This window comes from Etheostoma cragini, chromosome 3 (genome assembly GCF_013103735.1).
Source record: "Etheostoma cragini isolate CJK2018 chromosome 3, CSU_Ecrag_1.0, whole genome shotgun sequence".
Lineage (NCBI taxonomy): Eukaryota > Metazoa > Chordata > Actinopteri > Perciformes > Percidae > Etheostoma > Etheostoma cragini.
The window spans coordinates 10,802,545-10,822,686 of NC_048409.1; the positions used below are offsets into that span (position 1 = coordinate 10,802,545).

The 20,142-nt window shown below is 40.7% G+C and overlaps 2 protein-coding genes across 9 annotated transcripts in view; both read left to right on the forward strand.

Annotated features, from left to right (window-relative positions):
- Positions 1–5,103: 5,103 nt before the first annotated feature.
- On the forward strand, positions 5,104–8,309 carry LOC117941798 (P2Y purinoceptor 13-like). Of its 3 annotated transcripts, XM_034866935.1 has the most exons (5): positions 5,104–5,333; positions 6,638–6,836; positions 6,917–7,306; positions 7,715–8,171; positions 8,202–8,309. In XM_034866935.1, exons 1-5 carry the CDS (start codon positions 5,122–5,124, stop codon positions 8,216–8,218), a joined length of 1,275 nt encoding a protein of 424 aa, XP_034722826.1. In that variant the 5' UTR covers positions 5,104–5,121; the 3' UTR covers positions 8,219–8,309. The 3 variants fall into 3 exon arrangements, with proteins under 3 accessions (XP_034722826.1, XP_034722825.1, XP_034722827.1); XM_034866934.1 differs by having other exon boundaries at positions 7,715–8,309; XM_034866936.1 differs by lacking the exon at positions 5,104–5,333 and adding an exon at positions 5,382–5,649 and having other exon boundaries at positions 7,715–8,309.
- A 3,893-nt stretch (positions 8,310–12,202) lies between these two features.
- mfsd1 (major facilitator superfamily domain containing 1) overlaps positions 12,203–20,142 on the forward strand; it is a 13,542-nt gene continuing 5,602 nt past the window's right edge. For 4 of the 6 annotated variants that reach the window (XM_034866928.1, XM_034866930.1, XM_034866931.1 and 1 more), the window contains exons 1-10: positions 12,210–12,482; positions 12,626–12,678; positions 12,930–13,042; positions 13,169–13,211; positions 13,866–13,933; positions 14,129–14,237; positions 15,099–15,201; positions 15,703–15,801; positions 17,385–17,496; positions 19,557–19,613. In XM_034866928.1, coding sequence (XP_034722819.1) covers positions 12,296–12,482; positions 12,626–12,678; positions 12,930–13,042; positions 13,169–13,211; positions 13,866–13,933; positions 14,129–14,237; positions 15,099–15,201; positions 15,703–15,801; positions 17,385–17,496; positions 19,557–19,613 — 944 coding nt within the window. In that variant the 5' untranslated portion in view covers positions 12,210–12,295. Of the gene's footprint in view, positions 12,483–12,625; positions 12,679–12,929; positions 13,043–13,168; positions 13,212–13,865; positions 13,934–14,128; positions 14,238–15,098; positions 15,202–15,702; positions 15,802–17,384; positions 17,497–19,556; positions 19,614–20,142 lie in introns of all 6 variants that reach the window. The other 2 variants (XM_034866932.1, XM_034866933.1) reach the window with 2 other exon arrangements.

The following is a 20,142-nucleotide window of genomic DNA, read 5'->3' on the forward strand; positions in this document are numbered from 1 at the left end:
TGCCCAAAAAATACTATTTAAACAAGGGAAGTTTGTTTTCTTCTGCCAGCAACCAACAACACGCTGATGGTGCGTGTGGTGCGTGTGGAGTCAGGGATGTGTGTTTGGCCTTCCAAATGACGCTCAGAGCCAAGGGCACGTCAACACCAGGAACATTTGCTGTGCTAATGACTCGGGTGTTGATGACTAGCATCAAACATGCAGGAGAGATACGGCCAAAAAAAAACAAGAAGAAAAAAACATGAATGCTTCCAGCTCCATTTTAAAGGTGAGACAGATGTGGTGATCTCGAGGTTCATGTGCGGGCCAAAGGAAGCCCGGTGCCCCTTGATTTCAAGAGTTAACACCCTCCAACGCCTCAACATTGGTGTTTACTCCGGGGCTGGGTGCATGGCGGCTGTTTTTGCTTTTGTTTAAAGACCAAAGAGTTTTACCTATTTTTGCATATGTTCTGATGAATTGCCATTCTTTGTTTTGATTTGTTTGCTAGGAAAATCCCAGAAGTCTCTTGAACACCTTGAACATCAGCATATTGCCACACCTGTCCATCTGCAGCTTTGCCTTCAAGGAGCGTGAGCCAAGTCATCGACTGTAAGTTATCTGCAACATCTATCTTCTTTACATAAATAGTTCATAATGTTGTATTTATCATTGAGAGTGTAATCCGTGAAGATGAAAATAGGTGAGGAGATCATTATTACAACATCTCCTTCTGAAAGAAAAACATCCTAAAACAATGTCATATATTTCAAGAAAAGCATAACATATTTACATAGGGTCACAAAAATGACAGATGTTGTAGTTTAACCCTCCTGTTGTCCTCGAGTCAAATTTGACCCGTTTTCAAAGTTTCTGTATCAGGAATATAGGTCTTTTATAACAAATTGCCTCATTACTGGAGCTATTGGATCATTACTCTAACTGAATTGTGGCTTTTTTTTAACTTTAAATACAATAGAATAAATCTTTAATGTCCACCAGGGTGGAACTTTTGCTTTTGCTCACTAGACATATGAGACAGCTAAACACACAGGCAACATCTCAAACATAGTAAGTGGACTATAAAAAGATTAACTGAAAATTAGCAGGATAAAAAAGAATAAATATGCTTAAATATATATTGCAGTAGCTCAGTTTGATGTTGTAAAGCATTTGAAAGGAGATTGAAATGGTTATCAAAACACATCCTCTGATTTTAATTTAAGTCAGAATAGTCAAAATAATTCATAATTTATGCTTTTTTAAAACTCAGAAAGACAGTATGAGTCAACACTAATGAGGTTTATTGCTCATGAATTCCAGAAATGAGTGTAACACTAGTAGTAATAGGTTGGACTGAAGTAGGCTGAGAAGACACTTCTAACACAGAATGGTACGATAATTTATACTTTACAGACTAAACAGAACAAAGACAACACAAGGGTTTAATGCTCACAACAAGAGATAAAAAACAACAACTGCATCAATCTTAAAGAATCTCATTCTCAAAGAATTACTAAGTGTTTTTATCCAGTCACAACTGTGAAGGACACACAATAAAGAAATGGCTTTGATTTGAGTTTAGTGAAGTTAAGTCAGGAAAAAGGAGGCTATCCTACTAGAAGTTGTTTTTCCATGAAAATAAATGTCAATCTTAGGTTCCCATGTGTCGAAGACGTTACATCTTCATCCATTCAACCTTGTAAAGTCCATCAAATAAAAAAGAGCAGCAGAGGAAACATACAAACACACACACACACACACACACACATCTATACTGTATGCGCTATGATACATGTATAATGGGAGGGATTGTAATAAAAAGATTGCTTGAAAACTAATTCCTTTTCACTGCTATGTACAGTAACAACGCGCAGCTCCCTTTGCTTCGCCCAGCCTGCAGATAAGCAGCGTGTGATGGATGACGAGCTGAATCCTCTCTTTGACAGTTATCAACACAGTGAGTGCAAAACAAAACAAAAATAATGTGTAGTCAGCCCTGACAAATAATTTCTTGTTGAAAGATTTCTCTGTGACTGCGGGGCACTATTAAAATCCTCAACCATCCAAATGACATGCATTCATTCCCAGGGACAGCTTGTTTAAATGCATGATTCAAGCCTACAGAAGATTATGTTTCTCAACAAGTTGTGACTTCTAAAAATGGAGTTTAAACTTTTTCCTTTCTCTTCAGGTGCAGTGATAACAGTGAATCAAACTTCAAAGTGTGATGACTTCATTTACAGCCCAGATGTTGTCCCAGCTCTCTACCTTTTGATGTTTCCCATAGCTTTGTTGTTGAATAGTGTGGCAGCCTGGGTGTCTCTGCACCTCAAGTCCACCTCCACCTTTGTGGTGTACCTGAAAAATCTGGTAGCTGCTGACATCATCATGACATTGGTCATCCCAATCAGAGCTGCAAAAGACCTGCCGGGTGCGTCAAAGACATTAATAATACTTTCGTGTTATGTCAGTACCATTTTCTACAGTACACAGTACACCATTATTGCCTTGCTAGGCTTTATCAGTCTGGACCGTTTCTTCAAGATCATGACGCCCCATTGCAAGTTTGGTCAGAATCTGACCCTTAGCAAACTGATGTCAGGCTCAGTTTGGGTAGTACTCATTGGAGGCACAGCTTTACCAAATATCATTTTAAGTAACGCGTCAGTGGCCAATGTGACACAGGTCACTAGCTGTATGCAGCTAAAAGGACCGCTTGGACTCCTTCTCCATGAAAAGGTAGTGATTTACCAGAACGTTTTCTTCTGGCTCGTCAGTGTGGTCATTACGGTGTGTTACATTTGCATCGCAAACAAGGTTATTCAGTCTTTTCGAAACTCCGGCAGCAGCAACAATCAGGGACAGCAGAAGATCCATCTACGTGTTTTTCTAGTTGTCGTTGTGTTTTTTGTGTCTTTCGGACCATACCATGTTATCAGGATCCCATACACCTTTGAACAGGTCAACGTTTCTTCCTATATCGTCTGCTCTTACTTTACCAGCAAGTTCGCCAAGGAATTGAGCCTCTGGCTTGCCAGCACAAACGTCTGCATGATCCCACTCCTCTACGTCTTTCTGTGTCGGGAGTTCAAGGAGAAGCTGGTGTCCATGATGAAAGATGTGTCCAACTCATTCCAAGTAGCCTTAGCAGGCAGGGCAAAAGTCCCTTTCCCACAGAGTGGAGTCTGATAGAGGCCATGAAAATACTACTGCATGTCATGGATGAGCTCAGATGTTACTTAAAGAGTGTTGTTCAACGTGTATATTAACATTTTGCTATTTACCACAATTACTTTTTAACCCCATATGGAAGTTGTGCTGTTGTGTGTCTTATCAGTGTTGCTCTAATTAGCTTGACACCCATTAACAGGAAATGAAAACAGTAAGGATGGATGAGATAAACAGTAGGAGACACAGCCCAGCATATGAGGGTGCTGTTTTTATGTACAGTGTGCATGAGACTGTAAATGAAGCTGCTATGCAAAGCCAAGTAAGTTAAAGCTCATATACATTTGCTTCTCACACTTTAGTCCATTAATGTTTATGGTGACAGTAAAAATGGATCAAATTCTCGATAAGCTGATGTGCAATGTGTCTATCGGGCCAGTCAACGGTTTGCAGCATGCTCATCAGTGTCTAACAGGTAACTGCAAAGACTAAAGGAAGTCTGTTTTATTGATATATATGTAAGCCAGGGATCTTCAACAGGGGGTCGGGGACCCCTGGGGGGGTCCTCAGAGTCAATGTAGCTGTAGCTAAAGTAGTCAGTAAGGTAGCCATCCACAGTTTCAGTTCATCCAAATGACTCACTGTGCCACATGTATGTTTAACATTAAAACAGATTTATAAACCATGCCAACAATATTAGGCAATTTTAATAGATTAGTAGTCTATGCGGGGGGAAAAAAGGTGTATGTATAAAGGATTTAGGCCATTCTACAGGTTATGTCGGGCCAGGTAAAAATGCAATTCAATTTTATACCATAGGTGTAGCTGGGGGTCCCTGCTCTGTCTCTCTTTCAGTTATGGGGTCCTTGGCTTGAGAAAACGTTGAAGACCGCTATTAAACTGTAAAATGAATTGTGTATTATCTAAATCTATAGAATTGTTGTAATCAATCCAACAATAAACAGTAAATGGAGATATCATCCTGCTAAGTGTAATATGAGTTTCAAAGACTACTTTTAGAAAGAACACATTTTCCATTACAATGTCCCGGCATGTACATTCCAGCTGTTTCAACCACTGAAATGTCCCTTTAGGAATTGCTAAGTTTGTGATAGAAAACATGGCTGCTAGTAAATGTTGTAATGTAGGTTTGATCTTTTAGTACGGTGTGTGAGGGTGTGATTAGCTGATTACTTGTTTAAGCATGCAGTCTCTGTGGATCTGGAAACCACAGGTTCTGTGTCATAATCAAACAACAACAAAATGATCGTCACATAAACGGAACATTCACTTGGCGACATGTTGTAAACACATGTATGTCATTTCTCAGCTAATTTTTTTTCCCATCAAACATCATTCTTGGAACAGACCCAAGCAAAACCTCACAGGAAATCATGTTGTGGTGTTCTCAGAATGCACTATTTTTAACAAGACAGCGCAAAAGGGAATTAAAGACACACACTTGATCAGATATGAGTGGAAGGGCATGTTTAATATCTTGTAATGTATTATACTGTAGTGGAGTGGACAGTAGTTACACTGTTACTCAAATACATGCTTACAGATGTAGAGACATGTGGTCTTTGTGGTAAATAAAAACTATACAAAATTAATTTTTGCACAAACTACTTTGCTAATAACTTCCCTCTTCTGTCACGTTATAGCTTGTATTAGATAAAATTGGATTAGATTTAACTTTATTCTCATTACGCATGTACAGGTACAGGGCAACTTGGAAATTGTTTGTATGGTAAATAAGCGTAAGGAAACCTTAAAACCACATTGCATGATAAGTCAGTAGCTCATTATAGCCATGCTCTTGTCTTGTTTGATTTTTTTGGTCTATGTGGTTAGTGCTGTTAAGTTTCATGATTTGTACAGATAGAAGACAGATAGAGGTGGGGGAAATAAAACTGCAGGGTGGAGGGAGGAGCAGTGGGGTGCAGGAGATGTGTGTCGAGAAATGAGTCCATGGCTTTGGTGTTCGCCACAACTACAGCTACTGCAGCCACAGCTACTGAGCTAACGGAGGCAGGGGGACTGGCACGGAGCAGAACCAGCTCCTCAGCAGACAATTGGAACAGGAAGCAAGGAAGGAAAGGGTCTTTCACCCGGAGGAAGACTGGCAAACACATTGGGATTGTGACAAGACAGCCACACAGTAGCTCCAGAGACCACCCATTGTAAGAGCATCAAACACACACACACACACACACACAAACACACACACACACACACACTTAAAAACAGAGAGAGAAAACTGAGAAAGACAGACAGACTGAAAGCTCTTGAGGTCAGAAGTAGAATTTCTTAATTGACAAAAGAACTAAAGTAACACTGAGAGGATATCAATTTTGGTGTTCCCCTTCTTACATTTCTTTCTTGTGGGTAACAAGAGAAAAGGGGAATTGGATATGTCACTTCTTTTTTGAAATACTGTAGTTTTTCATTGCTGCTTCAATGTCCCACAGTGACAGACGATAAGGACACAGTGAGAAGGTAAGACTCAATAATCTACTTTACAAGTGCATCTTCTAGATAGATTACCAGTCTAAGCTTGGCACAAAGATATTATTTGTTGTGGGAGACCTAATTAACATTAGCATGCACACTAAAACAGAATAATGTATTGGATATCTTGGTTTCCATAGCACCCGCTACTGGCCTCAGTGTTATTCTTAAGGTTTTCAATGCAAAGACAGCACCACCAGTTAGATATACTGTCAGACGGGTGGGAGGATTCAGAATGAACAGATACAGGGGTTAGTTGTTGGACACCTACATCCCTCTAAATGTATCTCTAAATTCTGAATGTAGACCTTACTAAGCAGTATGAACTGACATAACTATCAATTTTAGTAACCATTTGTCTAAATGTGGTGAAAGAGTGGTTACACCGTGTTTAGTGATTGTGTAATAAAAGGATTTAAATGCTCCTGAAAGTGTTAGAAAATGGCCTTAACTTCAATTCAGACAGAAAGGAACCTAAATGATCCGACTTAAGAACTAAAGTCAGTTAAAAAAGAAAGTGTTGAAAAAAAAACATAATCATATACACAGTAAGTCAGCTACAGTTCTTTTTGAGGAATTTACAGGAGGAAATTGCACATGTACAGTATATGTTTCGGAAACAACTTATTACACTGTTCCCTCTTTAGGTCATTAAGGTTCTGTTTTTGGTTTGACCGGTTTGTCTGTCTTTCAGCAGGATTCCAAAAAAAACTACTGGTCCGAATTGTAGCATGGGCCAAGCAAGAACCATTTAAAATTTGAACCGGAGCTAAATCACGGGGCAGATACTAAATAGATTTGTTTCCCTTCTGTTAACATTGTTAGACAAGGCATGGCCGGCGGTCTGCGCTCTCCGAGTGACCTTTCACAATGTGACTTTACTGTGTATTTTCCTATGTATTAATCTTAATCTCAGTTTTTCATCTCTCCTCTCTCTCTCTCTCTCTCTCTCTCTCTCTCTCTCTCCCCTCGAAAGGTCCACAGAAGATCAGAAGATGAACAACACACTGTCAAACACTTCCAAGTGTGTTCGGGATACCAGTCTCACAGCTGTGATTTTCCCCTGCCTATACAGCATTCTCTTTGTAGTCGCCCTGATACTCAATTCCCTGGCTGCATGGATCTTCTTCAGCATCCCCAGCTCCTCAACATTTGTGGTCTTTCTTAAAAATGTGGTAAGACCATGAGGGCTTTTGCTTTACACATTTTGTCTGTGTAGAAAAACAACAACATGAAGAAAACCCTTCCTTAACAGGTGGTGGCTGACTTGCTGATGACCCTGACCATCCCCCTGAGAGTCTTAAGTGATGCAGGCGTGGGTCACTGGCAACTACGCGCCTTCCACTGCCGATACTCTGCCGTTCTCTTCTACATCACCATGTACATCAGCATCCTCTTGCTGGGCCTCATTAGCCTGGACCGCTACCTGAAGATAGTCAGGCCCCCCGGGAGGTGTGCCCTGCAGCGGGTTCGTGTTGGTCAGGTGCTGAGTGCTGCTGTCTGGGCAGTCATGTTGTCTTTAGCACTACCCAACGTCATCCTGAGCAACCAGCCGCCAAAGGTCTCTGGAGGCAGACTGAAGTGCACCTCCATGAAGAGCAAAGCCGGCCTCCTCTGGCATGAAGGATTCAACTACTTCTGTCAGGTAGCTATTATGTCAACACGTTCCAACGAATGGGTCCGTATGATGCAGTACGGAAATTAAATACAGGAATAAGTTGGCTTTTTGGAAAACATCAGGTTTGTTTAATTCATGCAAAGACTGAAGTGTAAATCACACATAATGTCGTTTTACATGGGTTATGTGTCCGACTATTCATTGGCCAAGAGCAAAGACCAAAAATTGTTTTTACACTTTTTTGGACAGATACAGCATGTCAACATGTTAATTAGTGAGCCTCAGACGTGCTCTTATCTGGATTTTCTCACTGGACAGAGACAGGTTGTTTCCAATGTTTGTGCTAACCATATTTACTGCACCGACATGAGAGTGGCGTCAATGTTCCCAGCTAATTTTCAGCAATGCTAATGTCGTGTTGTTGTGTACTTGCAGGTGGTTTTCTGGGGCACGCTGGCCTTGATGGTGGTCTGCTACACGTTCATCAGCAAGAAGGTATATGAGTCATACAAAGCCTCAAAGATCAAATCTCGAGCAGTCAGTCGCAGAACCAAGGCAAGAGTTTTTGTTGTGGTGGGGGTGTTTTTCATATGCTTCGCCCCGTTTCACTTTGCCCGCGTTCCATACACTCTGACACAAACCGGCAGCATGGTTAGCCCTTGCCAGGCCCAGAATGCTTTGTACATCGCAAAAGAAACCACCCTGTGGCTGTCGGCCACTAATGTGTGTCTGGACCCGCTTATCTATGTGTTCCTGTGTAAGGTGTTTAGTAAAAGACTTGCAGCTGCTATCTGCTGTAAGCCACTCCACCCAGGTGCCATAGATTCTCACACAGCAACATCAACTCAAATGGAGATGTCACAGATTGGCCAAAGTAACGGACTGGCATATAATGAGCCGCCACAGCAGCATGCTGAACAATGAACAATGGAAAAATAATAACTGTAATTGTCGACGCTTAATGAAACACTGCCTGAAAGTGTATTTAAGTTGTAAATAGCTTTTGTTTTATCGCGATGACACCTTTTTTTTAAAAGCTCAAAATAAAGCAAGTAGATCCAAAAATGTTGAATGGACAATGCTATGTTGATGGGAAAAAATATGCAATCATGTCTGAAGGCGGTCATGAACTTTCATGCCAACAATGACAACTGTTTTGTTTCTTTCATACAGAACTAACCAAGCACTTCTGTCCCATGTTTTGCAAAGTCATCCAACACATTTCCTTAAGTGTCCTTACTGTCATCATCAACTTCCTCCTCTTCTCTAATCTCATTCAAACTGCACTTTCCCTGTGCAAAACTTTGGCAAGAGGGTAAAATCTTGGCAGCACATGTTCTCCAATGATTACACCACACACTCAATGTGATCAGGCACTGAATGATGACAAAATGCAGACTGCAATAGATACTGCATAAAGCTATAATTTGTGTGCAATATGAAAAACAATAGTAATAAAATTCCCGCCTGCATGGCTTTCAACTTTTTATGCTGGCGGTTTGACTTTTTACATGTTGTTAGTTTAGAGAGATTGATGTGTGGAGTTCGCTGTGCAACAAAGGCCAACAGGAACTACACACTACTTTTGCTCTGCAGATTTTATTGTGATAACGCCGAGTATAACCAAATCTAAAAATGCTCTGTGAAGCTGTTAGCAAGTGCAAGTAGAGCATACAGTCTTTCACAATATTGCAGTAGCTTTACTGGGTCACACATTTTTGAATTGAACAAGAGAATAAAACAATCGGAATAAATTGACTTTTTCAAACAATGCAACACCTCTGTTAAGATAATTATTTATCAGGAAATGGACAGTAGTATTTAAGGTGGGTGTCCTGATAGCTCGGTTAGCAGAGCGGGGGGCCATAAAGGTTTACTCTTCAAAGCAGCTGCGTGTCATTCTCCCCACTCTCTCCTCTTTCATGTCTTCAGATGTCCTGTCAAAAATAAAGGCCGAAAATGCCTCAAAAGAATATCTATCAAAAATAAATAAATAAAAAGAAACACTGAAGGAATCTTAAAGGTTTGTGTACTTATAAGTAGAGTCAGTTTTCACATGCACTCACAGCATAAGGACAGAAAAATGACAAAAAAAAGCCTGCTTTATCAGCTTTTTCTATGAGTGAAAAGGAAGTCATAATACAAAAGTTGATGTTGTCTCCCACAAGGTCAGAAAGTGGCTCCCAGGATTTATCTTGTGAGAACGTCAGCAGTATTTTGGCTTTCTATCATGCAAACAGTTTAATATTAACAGAAACAAAGAAGAGTTGTTTAGTTTTTCTGACAACCTCGAAGATGGCTTTCAGGACACGGATGAACTGCTTCTGCAGGATTAATGTCACCTCCTACCTGATTTACAACTGTGTCTACATTTGGGTCTGATTAATGTAATAATGAAATATGATCATGCTCCATTCCCACCCTCTGTCGGCTTAGACAGAAACTGATATTTGGGCAGGAAATTAATGAGCTACAGAGCGGTTGTAGCGGCGGCTGCAGTCGGGGAAAGGACCATTCGTCACCCTGAGATTAAATCCTCTGCCAGATGACCCTGCAGAACTGAATTATGAGAAATTTAAAATGACATTCATGGGAATTAAATAACCCCAGCACATAATATTGCCTGGCAGTATGCACACACCCAAGTTGGGGGACAGGAAAGAGCCAGAAAAATTGGAGGCAGGTAGGTACTGACAGTTTCTTGATGAAACAAGATGGTAAAGCTCACATGTCAGAGACACCTGTCAAGTCTAGAAATTAATAAAAGGTTTCTTGTCAAAAAGCAGTCCCCAGATGGCTTTCAGGCAGCTTATTAAAGCTTAGTCTTAGGCTTTAGGTCAAAAAAGTCATTTTGACACACTGTTCAATTCATCAAGTTTAGTGAAAATAATAAAACTGAACAGGTTTACCTCATCCTTCTCAAACACTAGTTGAATTGGGGGATTTAAGTTTTAGATCATCATGGATACACACATTTACATTACTCTCAACTCACAAACAGCTAGAACTCAACAACATGCAAGTGCAAAGGTAGCCTTAACTTTGACATTCTCAAAGGCAGTAAAAGCCCGTCTGAGCTCATGTCCTTAAAATATGCAATGGTAAATGTTGGCCACCAGGGGTCAAATAATCTCCCAAAAGATTTCAGACACACTGCACTAAACTCTCGTTGCATAGTACATGGCAGTGGTCCCCAAACTTTTTCAGCTAAAGACCCAAAAGAGAAATTTGGTGTCTCCCCGGGACCCAAATTTACGGAACAAAACCATGAATTTAAATGTATATGAAGTATATTTATTCCATTATAAAAGTAAACAAAAACAGAAAAGGTCTCTATTCTCCTTTCTGTGTCTCACCCCTTTCTCAACTCATTTTCTTATCCCCTCCCATCATCTCTCAGTACTGACACCAACACTTTTTTAAATAATGCTGACTTGAATTTAATGAGATGTATGTGACTGGTTCAAGATATCAACCAGCTGATCTAGTCTGGGGTTCGGTTATTGAAAGTGCCCTTCTGAGGTCATGCTGAGCATTTAGTCTGCTCTCTGCCAATTGGCGACCCAACTAAATGGGTCTGCGACACATTTTGGGTCCCTACCCTAAGTTTGGGAAACATTGGTATATGGCATTATGTCATTGCATTTTATCTGAGTCTTTACAGCTCCAGAATTTAGGGTAGGCCCTAATAACTTTCTGTGGGTTCATACACATAAAAAAGTGAAAAAAGTGGATGCATCCATGTTGTAATGGAAATTTGTAACATAAATGAATCTTCCCGTGCGCTATTGAAAACAAAACGATAAAATCTAACATAATATTTAAACCGCAAGCCTACTGATGGAGTTTGTAACACTTCTCATTGATAATTACCTTACTTTATATGGCTGGCAGTTAGCTAAGTCAAAGTACTATAGACTGTGGGCTATGTAAACTCTGTTAACTTTGCATGGTACCTATAACTCCAGGAATTAGCCGGTACCCATATGGGTTCAAGTACATCACAAAAGAATCAGAAAATCATAGCTCATTTTTGACCAGCACTAAAAGGCTGCATACAACTTCAAAGTCCCCAAAAGTACAAACCAAAGAAAAATCTTTTTCAACAAACCCTTTCTTAGAAAAACCAAATCATGAGACACCAAAGTTATTAGAATTATTAGAATTCAGTCTTTCCTGGTAAATGCTAGCCTGGATATCCAGATCCAAATTAAGAAAGATTAAGGATTAGAGTAGTTTGCTGACCAAATTCAAATTGTTAATTTTTATTATTGTTTAACTCTGGATTTCCACGGTAGGTAAATACAGCGCCACAGTGTATTTTCAGCGTGTCATGCACTCAACCCTATAGACCATAGACCGTATTTATATTAACGGTCTATGCTATAGACACAGAACAAGATAATATGTTTCTGTGTCTATGCTTGAACCCTTTGGTGTTTGTGGTAAGCTATATATAGCCTACCACAAACACCAAAGCCTAATAACCGCATGTCATTACTGCTGACAATGTAAAACTTCATCTTCTTTGATTTGTGATCCATTTTTTTTATTTTAGAAATTAAGAACATTACAAGCAAAAATAGGGACATAAGAACGTGTTCAAGGGCCAATAAATACTACAGGAAAGACGGGAGGGAGGGAAACATAAAAAGACAAAACAGAAAGAGTGACGTCCATAATTTACAAATGATACATACATACATACATACATAATATATACAGACACGCGGACGGACACAAGACGAGGGAGCAATACCATACGCAAACAGAAGTAAAGTGTTAGAAAATGTACAACGTCGTCATCCTTTAACATAACCGCAACGTCAACTACTCTTGAAGCGTTCGCTCAGTTGTGCGCGTTCCGGTGAAATGCTTGCACTTCTCCGCGGGCACGCGCCGGGCTACAAGCTACAAGGCTAACGCCACGTGACATTCCCGCCGTGTCATGTGACCGAACGACGTCCTCCAAGCTGCAGGCAACTTTCCCAAGCTGCGAATCCCGAGCAACCGAACATGGCGGACTACGAGGAGCAGCAGAGCCTGTTGGGAGATGGGGACGAGGGCTCGTCCAGCGGGGGACAGACAGCCGGGGGGGCCGGGGGAGCCGGGGGAGCCGGTAGACCGATGCTGGCCATCTGCGACCCCAGCCACTTACTGCACCGAGTCATTGTCCTGATATTCATGTGCTTCTTGGGATTCGGTAAGCAGTGACAAGCCCTAACTTTCTGAATGGTTATTGCGGAGATTTGTTCAATAAGTTATATTCGGTTAAAGTATTGTTTTAGTGTTGATACCCACCACGGCTTAACTAGAAGCTTTGTTAATGCAGTTACTTTGTTCCAGGAAGCTACTTCTGTTATGACAACCCGGCTGCACTTCAAACTCAAGTCCTCCAGGTGATTCATTCTCAGTAAATTACTGGTTGTTAAAAAATCCCATTAATCGCAGCACAGCTGAAATGTTGGACACGACGGTCCAACCAGAACAGTCTAATTAACCTCCTCCTAGATGATGCCAGTAGAGCGGTTTGTTTGCCTACGCACCTGTTTCACACCCAGATTGTAATGGTGAAAATCAAAACCAAAACAGTTGAAGTGGCTGACTCCCAATGACCCAATCTGATGAGCTTTCTCCCTGACTGTGCTAGGATCTGAGCCTGAACACTAAAGACTTCATGCAGCTGTATGCCTGGTACTCCTGGCCCAACGTGGTTCTCTGCTTCTTTGGGGGATTCCTGCTAGACAGGGTTTTTGGCATCAGGTACCAATAACTATTGAGTCAGTCTATTTTGAGTACACTGTACGCAACATTATAAGAGAAAGTGAAAGAGTTGGTGTAGCTTTTTGGCTGGTCATCTTTCATTGTTTTCTTGTTTGTTTTTTATAGGCTGGGAACCATCATCTTTTCCCTGTTTGTCTGTGTTGGACAGGTAGGTTTACCTTCAAATCCAGATTTGAAATGTATTAAAGACCAACAGTAACATTCTAATTTTTAAAGCCCGACCAGTAACGGATTTCTAAGGCCATAATCAATACAAATATTTGGTGAATTAAAAATCCGATATTCCGATATATCGGCCAATATACCGAATATTTTACAAAAGCATATCCAGAAATGCGCACCAAAACATAAACAGATTTCCCTAACATTAGTTATTTGTAGTTATTTATGAGTCCTCATAAAAATATGATAATGCAGTTTAAAAATAAATTTATTTGTTTCAGAACAGAGGAACATAAAAAAAACATAAAAAATAAAATGTATAAAAATACAAACTTAAGATATGAAACTTGAAGTCCTTTTGAACGAAAACAACAAAAATCCAAAAGTGTTGCCAACCGGGACGGTGTAGAGTGGACAAACTATCCAACGCTCATAACCTGGTTGAAGGGTGTTTCGTCCATTTTTATTTTATTTTTTTAAATATTCCTTTATCAGACATTATAAATACCGATAGTTATCCGCCGATATATCGGTCTGGCTTTACTAATTTTGTATAATCTATGGGAATCAATAGGCACAGAAAATGGATAGCAATCCCATCATTTTCTTTGCTGTGTTTTAACTTTCCCAATCTGTTCAGGTCATTTTTGCTACAGGAGCCTTGGTAAATCATTTCTGGCTAATGGAAGTTGGACGTTTCATATTCGGGTGAGCGAATAAGTTTGCCTTTCTGTATTTTACAAAACATCATTTTTTACATGCCAGGGTCCAGTTATTTGCACCTTTTACATTCGCATGATATCACCCCACACACCCGGTAATGTTAAAAAAAGGAGTCTTTAAAATAGGTCCGGGACCCTCTACACCTTCCCCCCCCCCACCCCGTTTTCTTTTCCTGAGCAGTATTGGAGGAGAGTCTCTGGCCGTGGCCCAGAACACCTATGCAGTCAACTGGTTTAAAGGAAAGGAGCTTAATCTGGTGTTTGGCCTTCAGCTGAGCATGGCTCGCCTGGTAAGGATACAGAACATGGAGATATTCACGCTGTATATAAAACGCATGCTCTAAATGAGATTTGGAAAAACGTCTTTGCTGAAAAAGTTCTGAAGTAGGGAACATTTAACTCCCATGACTGATCAGCTGTTTCCGCTGTCAGCATCTTCCCGGATATTATATTCATTTGTCTCTGTATCTGGACAACATACAGAACAACTAAAACCTGCCCAGCAAATTCTTACAGACCTCTTTCAATTTTTCCATCGTACATGGGTTAACTGGCCAAGTTTCCTGTTTGCAACCACTACTTCTGTTTATTGGCAAATTAAAGTCATGTGGAGCCTGTAGCGCCAATCTCTGACTAAACTACGCTGTAGCCTAGTTTGTTTGCTCCTAGTCTCGCTTTGCCAGAGCCTCCTCCAAAGCGCGCTGAAGGAGGGTCTGGCTACTCCACATAGCATTCGGATAGGGTAGGAAAACATGCTCTGGTTTAATGTCATTTCTTTAAACCAATCAGAATTGTCACGGGTACTGCTAAACTCCGCACAGAGTCGCTGCAAAATAGAGAAAACCCTGACTGGACAAATAGTCTAGCTAGCTGTCTCAGGAGCAGTCGGCAATAGTCCTCATACATCCACCAAGTTTCAAATTCTAACACAAAGAAAGGAGAATGAAACGGAAAGTCGATTCATCCGGCGGAATTTCCTGCAGCACCGGAGCAATCAGGGAAGTGGAACCCGAAGGATATAGACTAATTTGCTCCAAACCAGTTGACAGAATGCGCTTAATTTGCTTTTTTGTTACATTTTTAAAGTTTGCTTAAAATTTGCTCGACATTTGAATGGAAACACATTCACCCTCCTCTCCGCTCGTTTCAAGGGCAGCACAGTGAACATGAACATCATGGGCTGGGTGTACAGCAAAGTCTCAGACCTCGTTGGTTCTCCTGGACACACCGCACTGGGTGCATCACTCATGATAGGTAAATATCAAACGCTTTAGCCGGGGGGGGGGGAAGGCAGCCCTCCTCCCTGAAGGGGAACTTGAAATGTTAAACATGAAGAATCTGGTTACACATGCTTTTTCTCTGAGATGGTAGATCCTTTCTCAGTAACTAATGATCTCAGACAGCCAGCAGAGACAGAGAGAAGTGTTATAGAGAACTAAAAGTGCTAGCGTCTGCTACAGATGCGTCACATGAGTTTGAAAAAGTGTCACTTCTTACAATTATCTCTCAAGTTACCTCTTAGGCATGCTAAAAGTGCTTCCACTTTTGCACAGCTAGCAGTTTGTGTAATTCCTTTTATAGCCCGGCTCCAGTGCCACTGTTACTCTGACCATTTAAGGTAAATTCATATGAACAAAATCTTTATTTAAACTTCTTGGTAATCTAATCACCTGAGTACAGCTTGAACTAACATTTCCTTACTTTCTTTTGGTCTCCTCTAAAATTACGTCTTTGATTTCTTCCTTCTCTCCGTAGCTGCTGTAACCTGCCTGTTTTCACTAATCTGTGCCTTGGTGTTGGGATACCTTGACAAAAGAGCAGAGAAGATCCTCCACAAGGAACAAGGCAAAACGGGTAATGTTTTCTAATATTGTGAGTGGGTTCCAAACCACATGCCTTTTCTTTTTGCTCTCAGTATGTTCTGCAGCTTCCCTTACAAAGTACACACTGTATGCATGCAGTATGCATACAATAGGGACATCATACAGTGAGGGGGGGGGAGCATTTGGTCCCCTGCTGATTTTGTACTTTTAGGCCACTAACAAAGAAATGGCCAGTCTGTAATTTTAATGGTAGATTTATTTGAACAGTGAGAAAAAGAATAACAAGAAAATCCAGAAAAATGCATGTCAAAAATGTTGTAAATTTGCGATTTAATAAGGGAAATAAGTATTTGACCCACTCTCCACCAGAAAGATGTCTGGCTTTCAGGTGTTTTTGATACAGGCAACAAGCTGAGATTAGAGCACAGTCTTAAAGGGAGTGCTCCTCCGGAAAGAACTGTCAATCTCCCTCGGCCTGGGGCTCCATGCAAGATCTCACCTTGTGGAGTTTCAATGATCATGAGAACAGTGAGGAATCGGCCCAGAACTACACACGAGGATCGATGGACGGGACCATGTACCGGCAAATCTTAGATGAGAACCTCCTTCCCTCAGCCAGGGCATTGAAAACGGGTCGTGGATAGGTATTCCAGCATGACAACGATCCAAAACACACGGCCAAGGCAACAAAAGAGTGGCTCAAGAAGAAGCACATTAAGGTCCTGGAGGGGCCTAGCCAGTCTCCGGACCTTAATCCCATAAATCTGTGGAGGGAGCTGAAGGTTCGAGTTGCCAAACGTCAAATACGTCAAACCTGGTGGCCAACCACAAGAAACGTCTGACCTCTGTGATTGCCAACAAGTACTATGTACTTATGTACTCATGTTTTGCAGAGGGGTCAAATACATATTCATTATTTTTCAGTTTTTTTTTGTTATTCTGTCTCTCACTGTTCAGATAAAATGACCATTAAAACGATGATCATTTCTTGTACAAAATCAGCAGGGCATCAAATACATTTTCCCCTCACTGTACTACTTCATCGCATTGTACCTTGAACTTTGACTCTCTTGCTCATGGATGCTGGGCAAACAATTGTGGGTCAGAAGAGCCAGAAAAGCATGCTTGCTTGCATACTGAAAGATTCAACAGGATGCACACGGACAGCCTACATTTTTTTAAAATTTTTACCGAATTTGACATACTATGTATTGGAACATACAAAATCTGGCATACTAAATAATATGGTAGTATGGTTATTGGTACACAGGGTGTATCTTTTTGTCCTTTAGTTTTTCCTCTTTGGCCTTATCTGTCAATAACTGCTAGAATGCTTTTCACAGTCAGTGTGAACCCTGACATAGTTGAAGGCCATGGTTTTTTTTTTTTTCTTGTTATCTTACTGAAATTGACATTCTGGCCAGACAGTAGATTGGATTTAGCAGATTCTCTGTTGTGGTGTGGCTTCTTTCTGAAGGCACGGACAGTTCAGTTCAATAACGTTACCTTTGGAACTAAAGGGCTTCTTTTGTCACAGAAGCCGTTCTTTCACAGTTGTTGAAAGCAAATAATGCTCTCAAGCTGATCTGCATGTGTGTTCATTTTGAAAATAAGGTGAGGTGATCAAGTTGACCGATGTGAAGGACTTCCCCTTCCCCCTGTGGCTCATCTTCATCATTTGCGTGGCCTACTATGTTGCAATCTTCCCCTTTATTGGACTGGGACAGTGAGTATTGCCTCCTCCCACCCACAAACACACAGCTTTCTTTCAAAGGCCTTTACACATCTTTAATACACGCAGAACATCATCACGTCTGTATAACAATAGAAGTCTGTGCCTCCCATCTTTCTCATTCAGATTTTAGCATGTATTGCCAACCCATTCTAATACATGACATTGAGTTGTACATGTTATTTATTCTAAATCTACGTTTGTGCTTGGCAGCGGTTTTTAGAGCAGTGGTCAGGCATGGGTACAGTGTTGTTATTGAAAATGCTGTCAATTGATTATAAAAAGTAATCTAATTACATACTCTGGGATTAATTAATCTAAATTAATCACATCATTTTGCTGTGAAAGTGTTTTAAATATTTTGATTCAAATGAATCAATGAATAATCAGCTTTTCTGACATTAAATCTAAAAAAATCTCTTATCATTTTCACTGTTCAATTAGTGGCTATAACAATCAATAATACAACCTAAAATGCTGAGGAAATAAATTCAGAAGTGCTTCAGGATGAACATTTTTATTAAATTAAGTAAATGTTTCAATAAAGGATCCAGGCAGCGCGTTCTTGTCTTCTTCTTCTAGAACGGCTCTGGGTCAAAGGTCCATACGGAATATTTTTTTCTCAGATTAATTAAGAGTTATTTTTACAGCCCTAGTCATTGAAAGATGAAACTGACGTGATTTATCACACACTCGGTGCTCACTTTAACTGCACAATCTAATGCAGTTCAATCCAATACTGCTGTGCCATAAGGTCTACTTTATGATGCCATTAACCATTTCCTTTGACACTGTCATATGTTTTAGCATTAAGGTCATAGTGTAGGGATGGTGTTGCTGGACTGCGTTAGATGCAGGCTGTTCTAGTATTTTGCCCCCCCCCCCCTCGTATATGTAATTAGAGAGGACAAGAAAGTAGAAACGCCTCTCCATGTGTAAAACAGTCCAGTAGAACACCGCCTTTAACTTGGATCTGAGTAATATAACTGTAATGACATTTCTGACTATGTCTCCAATTACTGAACATTATGAGCTTTGTAAACATAAAAGTCATGGGAGGGTTGTCATATTAGATTGTACAGGTGTATTTAATAAAATGACCGCTCTGTGGATTTTTCTAATGTCAACAAATCCCACGATAAGAACATAACCGCCATTGCTGTTTGACTTCCAACCCATCTCTGTGTATATCGATTAACTTAAAAAAAGAAGAAGAAGAAAATGCCAAGTAATTTCCCAGCTGAAGTAGTTTATAGCAAACACCGCTCACAAAGGAGCAAACAGTGTAGCGTAGACTGTTCAGCTCCGTATTACTACACATATGGGGCACATGCTGTATATGGTGAAACTTAATTTGAATATCGCCGACCTTCCCCTTTGACTTTTGAAAGATTTGGGACAGTTGCAACTCTTAAGTGCCGGAGATCATCACCAGATTTTCTTCTTCCTTCAAACTCCAACAGGGAAAATTTGGAGATGCTATAATTGCATACTAATTCGGAAAATAGTGTCTTTGCATGCTGAAATGGTGGATCAGCATTTTTGTTTTGGTGCTTGATGATAATATCTTGAGCCTTAATCGTCCTTAAGTAAAGAAAAATTATAATTCACTTCAAGGTGGTTTTATGGCTAAATTGTTCGGTTTGAGTTAAATAGAGAACTTACATTACATTTGTACAACGCCTGTGTTTGAACAAGGAACATTCAACAGTGCAACCTCACAATGGTGTACGGTAGGGAGACAGTTAGAAATAGAAATAGGTTTGACAAATGGGTTTGCAGTGAAAGAAACCAATTGAAGCTATCACGACCTGCATTTCCTTCTCTGAAAGGCACTCTTAAATCACTTAGCAACTGACATGGTGTTTCCACGGCGGGTCGGTGCTTACAGAGCAAATACTTGTTGTGCAAATTGAGCAGAAAACAATGTATTGAAGGCCGAGAGCTTCCTGCCGCAGGAGTCAACCTGATTTCCCCTTCCCTTGTCCTCACATCAATATAAATGTTGAGCAGCACTGTACTGTGAGGCCATCATCTTGTCTTTTTATTTACAGGGTGTTCTTCATTGAAAAATTCAACTTCTCCCCGGCTGAAGCCAGAGCTGTCAACAGGTAACTCGGATCAGTTGTAATAGGCCACCGAGGCCATTCTACCTTAAGCCACTAACACCAGAGTCTCCTGGTGCTGATCGGTCTTTTTTGTTGTCTGTGTGTTTCTTATTCTAATGGATGACTTCCCAAATTGCTTTTTCAGACTGGCAAAAGGAGAGTTTTAGCTGAGAAGTATTACTACAGCTACCCAAAACTGGAAACATGTAGGAAGACTTTTAGTCCACCAGTCGGTGCCGAGCGGTTGCCGCTCCAAAATAGCCTCTGGAAAGAACTTGTCTTAGTGGAACAACAAGTTGTTTTAGTCGGACAGAAAACTCCGATTGGACGGATAGTCCAGCTAGCGGCCTGGATTTACCCTCCAGAGATCTGAGGAGCAGTTAACCATAGTCCTCAGAAATCCACCATAGTTTAAAATGGCCAACACAAAGAGAGCGCAAGGCAGAGGATATCCGGCCGAAATGAGGGACATACGGCGGAATTTCTGGCGGCACCGTCCCGGAAGTGGAACGTTGTTTATATAGGGGGGGGG

Excerpts from the sequence above, each read along its gene's own strand:
- LOC117941798 (XM_034866934.1), top strand. The coding sequence starts at position 5,122 with ATGGCTTTGGTGTTCGCCACAACTACAGCTACTGCAGCCACAGCTACT. Across the intron at positions 6,837-6,916 it reads TGGTCTTTCTTAAAAATGTG|GTGGTGGCTGACTTGCTGAT; the intron begins GTAAGACCATGA and ends CTTCCTTAACAG. Across the intron at positions 7,307-7,714 it reads GATTCAACTACTTCTGTCAG|GTGGTTTTCTGGGGCACGCT; the intron begins GTAGCTATTATG and ends GTGTACTTGCAG.